The sequence below is a fragment of the Lucilia sericata genome, unplaced genomic scaffold (assembly GCF_015586225.1).
Source record: "Lucilia sericata isolate MDLA Ls3-8-SP2 unplaced genomic scaffold, ASM1558622v1 Contig000469F_arrow, whole genome shotgun sequence".
In the NCBI taxonomy this organism is placed as follows: domain Eukaryota; kingdom Metazoa; phylum Arthropoda; class Insecta; order Diptera; family Calliphoridae; genus Lucilia; species Lucilia sericata.
The window spans coordinates 55,918-72,500 of NW_023994484.1; the positions used below are offsets into that span (position 1 = coordinate 55,918).

The 16,583-nt window shown below is 29.1% G+C and overlaps 3 protein-coding genes across 5 annotated transcripts in view; 2 read left to right on the top strand and 1 right to left on the bottom strand.

Moving 5' to 3' along the window:
* Positions 1 to 14,009, top strand: part of LOC119605259 (protein vav) — a 68,287-nt gene extending 54,278 nt beyond the window's left edge. For 2 of the 3 annotated variants that reach the window (XM_037958252.1, XM_037958253.1), the window contains exons 5-15: positions 9,408 to 9,516; positions 9,669 to 9,836; positions 10,082 to 10,285; positions 10,353 to 10,472; positions 10,537 to 10,653; positions 10,725 to 11,225; positions 11,291 to 11,418; positions 11,559 to 11,690; positions 11,763 to 11,915; positions 13,155 to 13,323; positions 13,395 to 13,454. In XM_037958252.1, coding sequence (XP_037814180.1) covers positions 9,408 to 9,516; positions 9,669 to 9,836; positions 10,082 to 10,285; positions 10,353 to 10,472; positions 10,537 to 10,653; positions 10,725 to 11,225; positions 11,291 to 11,418; positions 11,559 to 11,690; positions 11,763 to 11,915; positions 13,155 to 13,323; positions 13,395 to 13,454 — 1,861 coding nt within the window. Of the gene's footprint in view, positions 1 to 9,407; positions 9,517 to 9,668; positions 9,837 to 10,081; positions 10,286 to 10,352; positions 10,473 to 10,536; positions 10,654 to 10,724; positions 11,226 to 11,290; positions 11,419 to 11,558; positions 11,691 to 11,762; positions 11,916 to 13,154; positions 13,324 to 13,394 lie in introns of all 3 variants that reach the window. The other variant, XM_037958251.1, reaches the window with a different exon arrangement.
* LOC119605260 (myosin-G heavy chain) lies at positions 3,359 to 6,683 on the bottom strand. The gene is made up of 4 exons (XM_037958254.1): positions 6,356 to 6,683; positions 6,199 to 6,289; positions 6,029 to 6,122; positions 3,359 to 4,747 (listed from the first exon to the last, which is right to left on the bottom strand). The coding sequence occupies exons 1-4, from the start codon at positions 6,396 to 6,398 to the stop codon at positions 3,551 to 3,553; spliced, it is 1,425 nt and encodes a 474-aa protein (XP_037814182.1). The 5' UTR covers positions 6,399 to 6,683; the 3' UTR covers positions 3,359 to 3,550.
* The window catches only part of LOC119605268 (diptericin-D-like), an 8,163-nt gene continuing 5,103 nt past the window's right edge, over positions 13,524 to 16,583 (top strand). Inside the window, exon 1 of the mRNA XM_037958263.1 lies at positions 13,524 to 13,577. Within this exon, the coding sequence (XP_037814191.1) occupies positions 13,524 to 13,577 (54 nt within the window). The remainder of the gene's footprint in view (positions 13,578 to 16,583) is intronic.

A 16,583-nucleotide genomic window follows, 5' to 3' on the forward strand; every position in this document is an offset into this window, starting at 1 on the left:
GTCTTTATTAATAACATTTTTTTTAAATTTTAAAAAATCGTAGTTTTTAGGATTTTTTAATAAAGTTATATACCTACATATATCAGATTTCTATCTACTGTCTATAACTCTCTCTCTCTATCTCCATCTCTCTCTCTCTCGCTCTCTTACTTCCCACTAATTTTCGCAACTCTAAAAAATATGCTTTGAATTTTAAATATTTGAAATTGTTTAAAATAAAATACTATTCAATAAAATAAACTCAAAATCCTAAAGTGATATTAAGAAAAATGGCAGTTTGGATAATCCCTCCGAATATTATGATCACACTTCACAAAGTGGTTCTATATCAGTAGAAGATGAAAACAGTGATATAACAATAGAAAATGAAATGGGCACCGAAAATACCGATGACTATGAAGATGACAACTTTTCGGCCTTAAGTGAAAATATTGAAGAAGAATCACTATCGGGCGGTGCAAATGGCAGTGGCAATGAAAGTATCAATGCACCCACAAACAATTCACCTAGTATAGTGCGTCCGGCACGTTCTAACAGCACAACAGCACCACCCTTAACTACACGTTCAATTTCTTCATCTGCCATGGGAGTAGGTGGTGGTTATGGCATGGGTTCCACTTCCTCACGGCATCGTTTGTACAATATGTCTGCGGCGGCCATTGATAGAAATCAAAATTTACAAAATGTTGCTGCTGCTGTTTATAACTATCATGTGGTCAGCAAAGAAGTTGGACATGAATATCTAAATGACATTTATTCGGAGGAAGATGAAAAAGTCTATGAAGATTTATGTTATGTCACGTTCTCATCAAAAGTCTCCGAGGTGTGCATACAACTACTATTTCCATTAATATAAAACAATAATATATAAAATCACAAACCCTCAGCTACTATTTGGTGTTGGATGTTGTAAATGAAAATCAAAAAGGAACCAGAAAATGTTTTCTGGTGTTGCTGGGTGTTGCTTTATATTTTCCTTTCTGTTTGTGATCTCAGTTTAAAGCTAAAAAGTAGTTGTAGTGCCTGTTTACAGTATTTAGCTTTTTGCTTTTTTTTTTCTATTTTATTTAAAAATAATATTTATTTTATTTATTTCTTTACTTCCTTTTGAATCATTATCCTTTTAGTCTCCCAAGTTGCTGTAGGCCAGCACAACAGTAATCCATTAAATATTTATTTTTCACAGTTTTTAATCAGAACTGCTTGTTTCTCCCATTACGGTTGTTGTATTGCTCCAGGTCTTGTTTTTTTTTTAACGTTTAATTCCTTTGTTTCCTTTTGCTAATCAAATTCAGGATTTAAAGCAAAATAAATTCAACAAGATACATATTGTTGTATTTTTGCTTATATATCATTTTTTTTTTTAAGGATTTTTTACACGTCTTTGCTTTATGGCGTGTTTTTTCTATAATCCCGCATTTTCTTGTTAAATATTTTTTTTACATTAATTTCAAATTCAGCTTTTATTCTAATTAATGACACTTGCTGTTAAACGTAGTGTATTTAACCACAACCATTTTGTTTTTATAAAATTTAAAAACAATTACATTTATTTCAAGTGTAATTCATATAAATGTAATTAATTGCATTTAAGAAGATTTTATGGGGCAAAAGAGCTAAATTAGAAAAGCGGCAACTAAATTAGAACTTAACTAGAACTGAACCAGAACTGAACTAGAACTTAATTAGCACTGAACTAGAACTTGATTAGAATTAAACTAGAGCTGAACTTGAACTAGAACTGAGTTAAAACTGAACTAGAACTAAACTAGAACTGAACCAGAACTGAATTAGAACTGAACTAGAACTAAACTAGAACTGAACTAGAACTGAACTAGAACTGAACTAGAACTGAACTAGAACTGAACTAGAACTGAACTAGAACTGAACTAGAACTGAACTAGAACTGAACTAGAACTGAACTAGAACTGAACTAGAACTGAACTAGAACTGAACTAGAACTGAACTAGAACTGAACTAGAACTGAACTAGAACTGAACTAGAACTGAACTAGAACTGAACTAGAACTGAACTAGAACTGAACTAGAACTGAACTAGAACTGAACTAGAACTGAACTAGAACTGAACTAGAACTGAACTAGAACTGAACTAGAACTGAACTAGAACTGAACTAGAACTGAACTAGAACTGAACTAGAACTGAACTAGAACTGAACTAGAACTGAACTAGAACTGAACTAGAACTGAACTAGAACTGAACTAGAACTGAACTAGAACTGAACTAGAACTGAACTAGAACTGAGTTAGAACTGAACGAGAACTGAATTATAACTGATCTGGAACTGACCTTAAACTAAAAAAAAAACTGAATTAGAGCTGAATTAGAACTGAACTAGAACAGAGCTGATCTATAACTAAACTAGAATTGAACCAGAACTGAACTAGAAGTTAATTAGCACTGAACTAGAACTTGATTAGAATTAAACTAGAGCTGAACTTGAACTAGAACTGAGTTAAAACTGAACTAGAACTAAACTAGAACTGAACCAGAACTAAATTAGAACTGAACTAGAAGTGAACTAGAATTAGAACTGAACTAGAACTAAACTAGAACTGAACTAGAACTGAACTAGAACTGAAATAGAACTGAACTAGAACTGAACTAGAACTGAACTAGAACTGAACTAGAACTGAACTAGAACTGAAATAGAACTGAACTAGAACTGAACGAGAACTGAATTATAACTGATCTGGAACTGACCTTAAACTGTACTAGAACTGAACTAGAACTTAATTAGAATTAAACTAGAGCTGAACTTGAACTAGAACTGAGTTAAAACTGAACTATAATCTAAACGAGAACTGAATTATAACTGACCTAGAACTGAACTTGAACTGTACTAGAACTAAACTATAACTGAACTAGAACTGAATTAGAACAGAACTAGAACTAAAACTGAAATAGAACTGAACTTGAAATAAACTAGAACAAAACTATAACTAATCTAGACTTGAACTACAAATGAAGTAGAACTAAACTAGAACTGAAATTAAATTGAACTCGAATATATGTAACTAGGACAGCATTAAGACCGTATTAGAACTTTTAATCGTATTTTAAATATCTTACTCAATTCCCATTAACTACATTAATAGTTCCTTTCATGATAAACGAGTAAAAAAGTTTATTTGCAGATGAAATAGTATAATTATTAAGTTTCACATACAAATGAATCTAATCGAAAGTAACCACAATCAATGCTTTTTACTAGCTTATGTAGAAAACAAATTGCAATGGGAGATTATTTCCTGGAAAATGGTCCTTGAATTTGTTTATTTGTTTTAAAAACTATTATATTTTATGTACAGCATCCTTTTTTTACTTAAAAAACAACACATTTAACTTATAATCACCATATTTGTTTTTTATTCAAAGAATTTAGAAGTTTTAATTTGTTTTGTGTAAAAAAAAATAACAATTTTAAACATTCAAAAATAGTTAGTTATAGCTTTTCAATTTAAATAAATTTGTTTGTAATTGATTTTTAGTTGCATAAGTAAATAGTTGAATTTTTCGTTTAGTTTACAATCTATTGATTTCCATGAGTAGCTGTAGGAATATTTAAATTACTGTCATCACTTTGATTTCCATCATCATCATCTTCTGAATCACTGCTTAACATTTTACCCAGACTAGAGGTGACAGTAGTTACCGTACCCACCAGGGGTGTCACATCAACATAAGGATATTCGACTTTAACTATCTGACTCATTACCTGTAGAATGGCATCGAAACGTTTTTCCAAACGTCTATTGAAACGTCTCTTATGACGGTAATACTTATCACGTTCACTTAAACGGGTCTTTGCGGTTGATGTTGTTGTTGGTTGTTGTTCCATATTGTGTGTTAGATTACTTTGGGTACTAGTCGAGGGCATGTCGTTGAGAAATGCTTGATCGTGAATCTCTTCCTTGATCACTAAACTTTCAGTTTGTGTAATATTTTCTGATTTGATTTCAAATGTTTGGCCATTACCATCACGTACTGTTAACATGTTTAATGGTGCTAAAGCATTAGTTGGATTAATGTTTGTTTGCAATATATCCACCACCATATTTAAAGAACCTTGGGATTCTTCACTGGCATCAGCAAAATAGTTAGATTGCTGTTCCTGTAATTCATCTTCTTCATGGTGTTTAACTTCTCCTACAATGTCTCCCAAAGAAGATCTCTTAGAATAGAAATCATGATCGGTATTTCTAACACAATTCATATTTTCATCCTCATCTTCACACTGACCTAGGGAACCATTAATAATTCTAGTAGTTTCAGTTATGACTTGAAATTCATCATTTGTATCACTGCTAAATAAATGTATGCCATCATCAATAGAAATATTATTATTATTATTGTTGTTGTTGTTGCTAGTGTTCGATTGTATAACTACTGTTGTATTATTTGGTATATTTTCTTTAGCACAGTCTTTTTGTATGATTATAGTTTCATTATGTAACAATTTCGTAGGAGTTTTAATTGTAGTAGTTTGATTTTGTTGTTCTTGTTCTGTTATTATTGAGGAGGTTTGTACCAGTTCCTCTTCGCCCGTATGTTCAAGATGTTCGTTATTACTGTTTTCCGTACGATGTGTTAAGGCGTATGAGTGTAAATTAGTAGTTTTGCGTGTCATGAATGCGTGAATTGGCCCGAAAAACTCCCATTCTTGATTGATGCGTTTTATTAGCTCGGCATCGATGGTTTTGGAGGCAATGTTACCCAAGCGTGTTTGCTAAAAAGGGAGTAAGTAAGAAGTGTTAAAAATAGTTTAGAGAACTGAACTAAAACTGAACAAGAACTAAACCAGAGCGGAACTTGAACCAGATCTGAATTATAACTGATCAAGAACTGAGGTGGAACTGAACAAGAATTGAACTAGAACTGTACTAGAAATGAATTAAAGCAGAACTGAACTACAACTGAAGTAGAACTAAACTACAACTGAACAAGGAATAAACCAGAACTGAATTAGAACTGAACTAAAACCGAACTAGAACTAAATCTGAACTGAAATAGACCTCAACTAGAACAGAACTATATCTGATCTGGATTAGAACTAAACTAAAACTAAGAACTAAACCAGAACTGAACTAGAACTGAAATAGACCTGAACTAGAACTATATCTGATCTGGAACGAAACAAGTATTGAACCAGAACTGTGCAATAACTTAAGAAGAACTGAACTGAACTAGAACAGAACTGAACAAAAACTGAACTAGAATTAAACTAGAGCTGAACTAGAATTAAACTAGAGCTGAACTAGAATTAAACTAGAGCTAAAATAGAATTAAACTAGAACTGAACTAGAACTGAAATAGAACTGAACTAGAACTTAACTAGAACTGAACTAGAACTAAACTAGAACTGAACTAAAACTAAACTAGAACTGAACTAGAACTAAAATAGAACTAAACTAGAAATGGACTAGAACTAAACTAGAGCTGAACTAGAACCGAACTAGAACTAAACTAGAACTAAACTAGAACTGAACTAGAACTGAACTAGAACTGAACTAGAACTGAACTAGAACTGAACTAGAACTGAACTAGAACTGAACTAGAACTGAACTAGAACTGAACTAGAACTGAACTAGAACTGAACTAGAGCTGAACTAGAACTGAACTAGAACTGAACTAGAACTGAACTAGAACTGAACTAGAACTGAACTAGAACTGAACTAGAACTGAACTAGAACTAGAACTGAACTAGAACTGAACTAGAACTTAACTAGAACTGAACTAGAACTAAACTAGAACTGAACTAAAACTAAACTAGAACTGAACTAGAACTAAACAAGAACTAAAATAGAACTAAACTAGAAATGGACTAGAACTAAACTAGAGTTGAACTAGAACCGAACTAGAACTAAACTAGGACTGAACTAGAACTGAACTACAACCGATCTCCAAATTAACTAGAAATGGATAGCCTTCTTTGTCAAAAATTTTCTTTTCACGTTTTCCACGTAATCTGTAGTTTGTTTGCTCTCTTCCTCGCTCTTTTCATACTCACCTTGTATTGTTTATAACGTGTCAACATATTGGACCATTGTTTTCTAACAAAAAACACATTGAAATCATCCAAATTGGCCGCTATTAAAATGTTCCTACAAAAAAAAAGATAATAATAATGTAAAAGTTGCAAACACCTTGCATTGATTATAAACCACATTTTTAACTTACTTCCAAGGCACCACACTGCTGGGTTTATTAGTAAACCAGGCATCATGAGCAATTCTTGCTTCCACTAATTTACGTTTCTGTTCTATGGTCCCTGGATTGGATAGATTTTACGAATAGAAATTTACTTGTTCATATAATTACTTTTTCTCAAACTTACATTTTTTCGAGATGCGTCTCTTGGCATAAGAATGCAGTTCCATTCTAAAAGAAATTCACTTTGGCCGTCTGTCCGTCTACTTCAATTCTTCTTTTTGTTGATTTTCTTTTAATTCTTTAGTTTTCATATTATTTTATTGTTTGTTGATTAAACATTTAGGTGAACTTATTTAGATGAATGTATTTTTTCAGATTTTTACTTAATTATTTCTCTGCCAAATTGATTTTATTATTTGTCCGTGTACACTGCTGCTGTATAATTTTGTTTGTGATGTGTTGTGTGTTTGATTTTCTTGGACCGAATGAATCTCATGTTTTTTACTCACATTTTCATTTTGAGGTTAATTTCTGCTGTTTCTTTTCATTTCTTTTTTTTGTGTGTGTTTTTTCTTTGTGTTGTTTTGAAAACAAATACAAAGAGCGCAAAGAGTTGTTCTCATTTTTTATTTTTGCTTTTTTTTTTGAATTTGTTTACATTTAGTAGCATAGAAAAGGTATACATAGAACTGAAACTGAGTATGACAAAACCTAAGTCTGCTGTCAAAAACCTAAGTCGTGAGAATGTATTAGTTGAAAAATATGTAACCCAACAAACACAAACTCTTTCGTTTAAAAAGTTTTTATATTTTTGTTTGATATTATATTTCGATATTTTATGAAATAATGTTTTGAATTAGCCATTTTTATTCAACATCAGTTGACCAATGTAAGAAAGATTTTCATTAAAAATTATTCTTAATTAACTCTTTTGTTTGCTGGGTTGAGTCAATATTGACACTTGATTAAAAAAATAAAAACGATTGAAAAATTTGTTTTTTTTTTTTTTCTGAAAATGTTTTCAATAATTTTATAGGAAAAACATAACTTTTAGCAGTGTTTATTGCAGCAGCAGGGGCTATTTTGCCAAAGGAATTATGCTAATGCTAAAATTAACGCTTGATATGAACGATTATTGTTAATTTCAAAGCAGCCCAAATGCAGTCAAAATACACCCTACACCACACTAATGGGAACGGCATTTCGTTTATGTCTTAAAGTTTGTAACACCTGCGTCGATGTAATGATGTAATCCGTCCATAAATTAGCCTATTGAACTTTTTTGTAAGCGGTACATGCTATACAAGAATAGGGTATTTATAAAATTCGACTCAACAAATTTTATATATACGAAATTTTGACTATATATTGTTATAATGAGTAGTACATTCATTAATTAAGCAAACATTAATCTCTTGAATATAACTTCTACATTAAAAAATACTAAATAACTTATTGCTACTTACTCGCAATGTGGTAGGGTATGATGTATTCGGATACATTTTGTACTTTCATAATTTTGTTATTTTATGTAAACAAAAATAAAAATACAGTAGTTTTTCGATTTAACGAACCTATATGTTGTCAGGCCTGTTCGTTAAATCGAAGAGTTCGTTATATGCATTACTAACTCGAAAGTGTCTTTTGGGTACATAAATAATTAAAATTACATAAAATCTAATTTATAAAAATATGTTCCAGGAAATATAATTTCTTTAGAAAATATTGTATAAGAATTTTATGAAAAACTAGCAATTTATATCACAATGTAAAAACAATAAAGAAATTTGAAAAAACTCAGTTTATTTCGTATAACTAATCTACGTTCTGGAAAAGCACTCGGATGACATAATTCTTAAAGAAGTTTAAACCCAATGGCTGGAACTGCGATGAATCTGAACCTGGCCTCAGAATTCCTTAGGAAATAGATTAATGTAAAGTTATTAAAGCGTTTCATTGTTTCACAGTTTCATTGTTTTCATTCTTTGAGATATCTGAACCCAAATTTTTTTAAAATATTTTTTCCTTTATTTCACAGCTATTCCTGTAAATATCCTTTTTCCAAAAGAAAAACTATTTATATTGTTTATTCTATAACATATCGTTTCTTACAATTTCTTAGAATTGATGTTTATTGGAAAAGATTATGGTCACAGTGGGGACTTGTTAGTTTGGCGAAAAATAAAAGCGAAATGTTAAGGTATACGATTGGCAATGTCTTTATTTTGAACACCAATTTCTATGATTTCAAATTCTGAGGCCAAATTCGGGTTGGGCACGAGCTTCTAGAAAAGTATACTTTGGCCTCTCTAAACATTTGTTGTTCCGATTTTCTAATTCGATCAACATTAGTTTTTGCGACATTAAGGATTGTAGATTTGATTATCTCATATTTTTGTATAAATCTTTAATAAAAAACTCAGATTATCTAGATTCTTCATTTTACTAAATTAGAAAAATCAACTCTCGAAATCCATATTCGAAAGCAATGGAAAAGTAAATACCCCTCCTAATAACGTCGAAGCTTTTCTGACATGATTTTTAGTTATTTTTGTTAATTTAACTATAATTTAAATTATTTTATTTATATTTGTTCGTTAAACTGAGTACAAAAAATATTTTTTGTTCGTTATGTAAGGTACTCAATGTAAAAATATTGATAGTTCGCTAAATGCGATGTTCGTAGAAACGAATGTTCGTTAAATCGGAAAATTACTGTACTCATACAATTGAATTAAATTCACACAGAACCTGTACATGTGAGAGAGTAATATTTCTTATTCTCAGTCTCAGTTCTATTTATTTTTCTATGTTTAGTAGTTTTTGTTTTGAATATATGCGAGTGCTGGTTGCATTTGAGAGATGACAATCAGCTGTTTACTTAGAGATGGTAAAGTTGTAGATAAATTTTCGATAAAATTACTGAAAATAAACGTTATTTAAATGATTTTTTTGTTTTTTGGTTTAAATTTTAGTAATTTTAAGTTAATTTATTTGATTAATAAGCCATTTTCATTAACAAAGCTTTTAATTTGCAAATTTCTTATTAATTCTTGTTTAAATATTGAAAAATCTAGTTTTAAAGCGTTTATAAGAAATTTTTAATTCTTGTTAATTTATTATTATATTGTTTTAATTTCAAAATTTAATATTTTATTTTTTATTTATTTTTTTCTTCTTTTTTTTTATGTAAAATTTTATGTATAATTTATCACCAAAAAAACTCACTATACTAGTACCACCGATAATGTTGCATGTAATGGTCATGTTGATGAACATATTAATACAAAAGAGGAAGAAGTTTATCAAGATTTATGTGCTTTACAAAGAACGAGTAGAACTCAGGTATTAATTTTTTATAATTTATTTTTAATTTCTCTTTTTATAATAGAAAAAAAGGCCATAGATGTATTAGCATGTTTTAATGTTTAGATTATTCTTCATCTTCTGGTAATGGTTTATTAATTTTTAGTTTAATTTCTTTTTAAATTATTTAGATTACTTCAGCCACCAGTTTTGAACAACGTGATTATGTTATACGTGAACTAATCGATACGGAATCGAATTATTTAGATGTTTTAAATGCTTTAAAAACTAAATTTATGGCACCACTGGAACGTTTATTAAAGCCAGAGGAAATTAAACAAATATTTCCAAGGATTAAGGTAATTTTTTTTATCAGACTACAGTTGTTCTATAGTTCAGGCTATAGTCAGCATATAGTCCAGTATGTAGGCAGTCTGTAGTCTAGACGATAGTCAGTCTATAGCCCAGACTGTAGTCAGTTTATAGTCCAGAATATAATCCTTATATAGTCGAGACTGTAGTCCATCTATAGTGCTGAATGTAATTAGTCTACAGTACTGAATATAGTCAGTTTACTAACTTATTTTATTCCCCTCTTTCCCAGGAACTAGCCGATATTCATACAAAATTTCTAGACAAATTACGAGAATCTCTACAGCCCAATGCTAAAATGAAAATGAGTCAAGTATTTTTAGAATTTCGTGAACCCTTCCTTATCTATGGTGAATATTGTTCATGTCTATTGGGTGCCATCGATTTTTTGGGTGATGTTTGTAAAAAGAATCAAATTGTCGAGGAATTAGTACAGGTTGGTATTCGAACTAAAAAAAAGTAAAAGAAAAATTAAGTAAATTCTCTTAATATATAATAAACAGAAATGTGAACGTGAATATAATGTGGGTAAACTGCAATTAAGAGATATTTTATCGGTGCCCATGCAGCGTATATTAAAATATCATTTATTATTGGATAAACTAGTCAAAGAGACCTCACCGGTAAGTGGTATAAACATTTTAAATGAAGTGATTTAGATTAGTAGATATTTTTCTTCTTTTTCAGATGCATGAAGATTATCGCTCTTTGGAAAGAGCTAAGGAAGCCATGATAGATGTTTCTCAGTATATTAATGAGGTTAAACGTGATTCGGATCATTTGGTGATTATACAAAAAGTCAAGGTAGTTTTTAAGATCAAGTATTAATGTGTGAAAACATTACATATCTGTAATATTGTAACTATCTCTTACAGGACAGCATTATCGATTTGAATCTCCTGCAAAACGGCAATGATCTCTTACAATATGGCCGCCTACTACTGGACGGTGAATTACACATTAAGGCACATGAAGATCAAAAAACTAAATTACGTTATGCCTTCGTTTTCGATAAAATTCTCATCTTAGTCAAACCTCTGCATGTCAAGACGGGCGATATGCAATATACATATCGTGATTCTCATAATCTAAGCGAATATTGGGTAGAACAAAGTCATTCAAGACGTACTATAGGACGTGATACACGTTTCAAATATCAACTTTTGTTAGCAAGAAAATCTGGTAAAACTGCTTTTACTTTGTATCTAAAATCAGAACCAGAACGTGATAAATGGCGTAAGGCATTAACAGAAGCTATGGAGAATCTTGATCCACCCGGTTGTCGTAACACGGACCATAAAATGGAAATATTTACATTTGATGCACCCACAACATGTCGCCATTGTTCGAAATTCTTAAAGGGTCGTATACATCAAGTGAGTTTTTGTTTATGGATTTAAATTAACAGATAAATAATCGCAATTTCTTTGTGATTTTAAAGGGCTATCGCTGTAAGGTTTGTGAGATTGCGGTGCACAAGGGTTGCATTTCTTCTACTGGTCGTTGTAAGCAAAATATTATTGCCATGCCGCCGCCAGTTTGTGATAGACAATTAGCCGAGTTTAATTGGTAAGTGAGGAGAAATAAGTACCAAAATTAACTTTTAGTTATAGATCAACTGATTAACTAAGTGGCGGAGTTATGTTTCCTGTTACTGTTATCTTCAATGATAAAAATTTCTTTACTTTCTTCGATATTTTTCTCATTAGGTTTGTGGGCAATATGGATCGCGAAACTGCTCAGTTGCGTTTAGAACATAGACGTGTTGGCACTTATCTATTAAGAGTACGACCACAAGGTGCATCTAATCCCAAAGAAACTATGTATGCTTTAAGTTTAAAGTAAGTTTTATTTTTTAACTGTTGTCAAATCGTTTAGATAAGTTATTAAATAATTGAAATATTTTCTTATAGAACTGATGATAATGTTATAAAACATATGAAAATAAATCAGGACACTATAGCGGATAATATTGTATATTGTCTGTCGTCGAGAAGACATTTTAAAAGTATTGTCGAATTGGTATCCTATTATGAACGCAATGATTTAGGGGAGAATTTTGCGGGGTAAGTTAGTAGTTGAGAGTTTTCAAAAGAAAATTTTCTTTTTTGCGAAATAATTTTATTAAACTTTTCATTTCACATAACATTTCCATATGAAAACTGTTATTTCACCATAAAATTAACATTTCACCCAAAAAGAGTATTATGTCCAGAAAACTAACATTTCACCAGAAAAAGATATTTTATCAAAATTGTAAAATTTCATCCGGAAACTGAGATTTCATCTGAAAACTGACATTTTATCTGAAAACTGACATTTTATCTGAAAACTAACATTTTATCTGAAAACTTACATTTCACCAGAAATCTGGCATGTAGTTTTTCGCCACAAAATATGTGTTTTACCACGAAACTAGTATTTCACCATAGAACTAATATTTCACCACAATATTTCACCTTAAAACTTGTTTTTCACCACAAAACTAATTTTTAACCTCAAAACTAGTTTTTTACCATAAAACTGGCATTTCACCTCAAAACTTGATTTTCACCACGAAACTAGTTTGTCACCTCAAAACTTATTTTTAACTTCAAATTTATATTTTCGCCTTAAAACGTTCACAAAACTAGTTTTTTGCGACAAATTTCGTCATTCGTCACAAAATTGAGTTTTCTCTTTAAAAGTTCTTCCCAAAACTAGTATTTCGCCACAAAACAAGTATTTCACCACAAAACTTGTTTTTCACCCCAAAACAGGTTTTCCATATTAAAACTAGATTTTCACCATAAAACTAGTTTTTCACCTCCAGACTAGTTTTTTACCACAAAACCGTGTTTTCGGCACAAAACTTCATTCATTATATAACAACTTCTTCAGCACAAAACTAGTTTTTCACCTTAAAATTCGATTTTCACCTCAAGACAAGTTTTTCACCACAAAACTAGTTTTTACCTGAAAACTCGCTTTTTCACTTCAAAAGAAGTTTTTTATCACAAAACTGGGTTTTCACCACAAAACTAGTTTTTTACCTCAAAAATAGTTTAACTTAAAACTAGTTTTTTTTATCACAAAAGCATATTTTCACCTCAAATGTTGCATTTCACCACAAAAGCATATTTTCACCTCAAATGTTGCATTTCACCACAAAAGTATTGCTTTCACACAAATTTAGTTTTTCACCTCAAAACTAGTTTTTCATTTAACATTTTTCCTCCAAAATTATACCTATTTTCGCTTTAAAACGGGGTTTTGAATACAATTTATTTTCCAACACAACTTTAACATTTTCTGTTTTTTTACAGTCTAAATCAATCCCTACAATGGCCTTATCGTGAGGTCTTTGCCACCGCCATTTATGATTTCGAACCCAAAGGCAATAATCAACTGCAACTCAAAACCGGCTGTCAAGTATTGGTCATAGGTAAAGATGGTGATAGTAAAGGCTGGTGGCGTGGTAAAATTGGAGAAGTGGTAAGTATGCTAAAGCCTTCATAACTTTAAAATTAAAATGTTTACATAACAAACAAATTTGCTATTCACAGGTCGGTTACTTTCCTAAAGAATACGTTCAAGAACATCCACCTACCAATGATGAACTTTGATATTATAATTATGAAATAGATTTTTCACGCAGTAAACTAGAACGTTCCCGTCTACTATTACAAAATTCCATGTCTTTAAGTAGCATGGAAGAGGAACAACAACAACAGCAACAAGAAATTTTAGTAACCGAGGGTCAGTAATTTAATTACAAGAAAAAAATTCTTTGATTGTTTTTTTTTTAAGAAATTAAATTTTATAGTTTTTGCTATAAAATTTGTTAAAATTTTTTGTTTATATATTGTTTTTTGTTTTAAGAAAAAAAGTGCCAATATTTTTTGTTAATTTTACTTTTTTTCCAATTAGTTTTTTTTTTAAATTTTTCAGTTCTTTTGGTTTTTTAAAAACACTTGCTGAATATTTTATACATACTCTCAAAAAAAGGGCATTATTAAGTAAAAAAAAAAGAAAAATATTAAACAAAAATTAAATTTAATACAGAAACATATGTGCAGCTTTAATATATTGTAGAGGATTTCAAGGATTTTATTTTTATATATATATATTTATAATAAAATCCTTGTTATTATATATAAATAAATATACTATATACATATATAGAAAACAAAAATTAGTTTTTAAATAAAATAATGAACAAACAAAATAAATTATTATTAAAGAAATTATGAAAAACAAACTCAACTATTTAAACAGAAAATAAAGAAAACTATTTTATGGTAGAAATTATTATTACATATATTTAACTATATATTAAAAAAAAAAATTAATTAATATTTATAAAGAAAATCATATACATGGCAAAATTTTAAAGAACTTTAAAAATATTAAAGGATTTCTTTCTGTAAATGCTTTATTAAACAACAAATTGTAATAAACTTTTAAGAAAATTAAAAGTTTATTTACTTTTCTATAAATTTTGTTTTTATTTCTAAAGTTCTTTAAATTATTTGCATTACAAACATTCAAAAATATAGTTTTGTACAAAACATTTTACTTGTAAAATGAAAAGAAGAAATATGTCAATAGTTAAAAGAATATAATTATATATTTATACATATAAAACTAATCTTATTCTTTCACTTTATTGTAAAATTCTTAAAATTATTAAAGGACAAGTATAGTTTATTTGATATTCTTAATATGTTTAGAAATATATTACAATATATAATATATGGATTAGTAAATATGAAATTTGAACAGTATAAGAAGAAAATTAACAAAAAAAAAATATTTGTTCGGTTTCCCTTATTTAACAGATTTTCATATATTTTAGTTTTAAATTTGGTTTGAAAATATTATAAAGAACCCAGAAAGGTTTAGAAATATTAAGTTTGGAAACAATAATTAGTTTTATTATAAAGTTTTTGTAAAAATTCAATTTTAAAATAGAAATTTGTTTTGTTTTTCTCAGTGTTACAACTAAAAATTTGTTTTGCTCCTTAAAATTAGTTTTTCACCTCAAAACTTGTTTATCATAACGTTTTTTTTTTCTACTCAAATTGATTTTTGTTTTCTTTACAACACTTGTTTTTCATTATTAAAGTAGATTTTCAACTCAAAACTTTTTTTGTTCACAGAACGTATTTTTGCCATATAAGTTGTTATTCACCACAAAACTAGATTTTCACCTAAAAACTTGCTTTTCACCTAATAATCACCTTATTTACACTATGAAATTAGTTTTTCACCCCAAAAACAGTTTTTAATTCCAAAACAAGATTTTCACCATTAAACTCAAAACTTTCAAAACTTTTCACTTTAAAACTAGTTTTTTACCTCAAAACTAGTTTTTCACCTTAAAACTTGTTCACCACAAAACTAATTTTTCACTTTAAAACTAGTTTTTCACTTTAAAACTAGCTTTTCACCTTAAAACTCGTTGTTCACCACAAAACTAGTTTTTCACTTTAAAATTAGTTTTTTACCTCAAAACTAGTTTTTCACCTCAAAACTAGTTTATCACCACAAAACTAGTTTTTCACTTTAAAACTAGTTTTTTTACCTCAAAACTGGTTTTCACCACAAAACTAGTTTTTTTCACCTCCAAACTATCTGTTCACCCTAAAACTAGTTTTTTACTTCAAAAACAGAATTTCACCACAAAACTAGATTTTCACCTATTATTCACCTTAACAATAGTTTTTCACCACAAAATAGCTTTCACCACAAAAAACTTTATTTGACCAGAAAACTAGATTTTTCACCTCAAAACTTGATTTTCACCAGAAAAGTTGTTCTTTGTCACAAAACTAGTTTTTCAACACAAAACAAGTTTTTCACCACAAAACTATTTTTCATTTCAAAACTTGGTTTTTATACCACAAAAACAGATTTTCGACACAAATATAGATTTCACCTCAAAAGTTGTTTTCACCTAAAATTCATTCCAAAGTTCGGTTTTCACCAAAAAATCTGGTTTTCACCACATAACTAGATTTTTCACCTCAAAACTTGTTTTATTACTTAATAATGGGTTTTCACTACACAAACTAGCTGTTTACCTCAAACATGTTTTTCCCCTCAAAACTTGTTTTTCACCACAAAAATTAGTTTTACTCTTAGAATTAAGATTTTCACCACAAAATTAATGAAATAATATTTTCACCTAAAAACAACTTCTTTATTATAAAGCTATAGAGTTACAGAGCTCTCAGAGCATTAAAAACTTTAGCTTAAAATTCAGATTCTAAATCAAAATCTGTTCAAGCAGGGAAACCGAACAAATATTTTAATAAATTATAAACAAAAAAAGGTAATAAATATTAAACAATAATGTTTTTTTTTTGGCAACGAAAGAAATTATTAATAAATTATTATACAACTACTTGCAGACATATATTTTTGAAAAACATACATACATTTTATTTACAACAACAACAAAAACCACATGAAAAAAGTTCAAAAATTAAAAGAAAAACACAAAAAAAAAAAAAACATATTAAATTGTGTACCTTAAAGGCCATAAAAAAGTTTTAACAAAAAACAATTAAATAAATTTAAGTAACAAAAAATTGTAAGAATATATAATAGATTTTAGTTTTAGTTATGAGTGTGTAAACAATTGAGGCAAAGTTAAACATTTCTGTAATAGAATTTTTAAAATTATTTTAATGATTTTCAATAAAAATATAAATAAGACTAAACTATGAATTGTTGAAAAGAAAACATTT

What these genes read in the sequence shown, in the direction of transcription:
- LOC119605260 (XM_037958254.1), bottom strand. Translation starts at nt 6,398, where the DNA reads ATGGAACTGCATTCTTATGCCAAGAGACGCATCTCGAAAAAAT. An exon ending in AGCAGTGTGGTGCCTTGGAA is followed by an intron (nt 6,123 to 6,198) that starts GTAAGTTAAAAA and finishes TTTTTTTTGTAG; the next exon opens with GAACATTTTAATAGCGGCCA. An exon ending in CACGTTATAAACAATACAAG is followed by an intron (nt 4,748 to 6,028) that starts GTGAGTATGAAA and finishes CTCCCTTTTTAG; the next exon opens with CAAACACGCTTGGGTAACAT.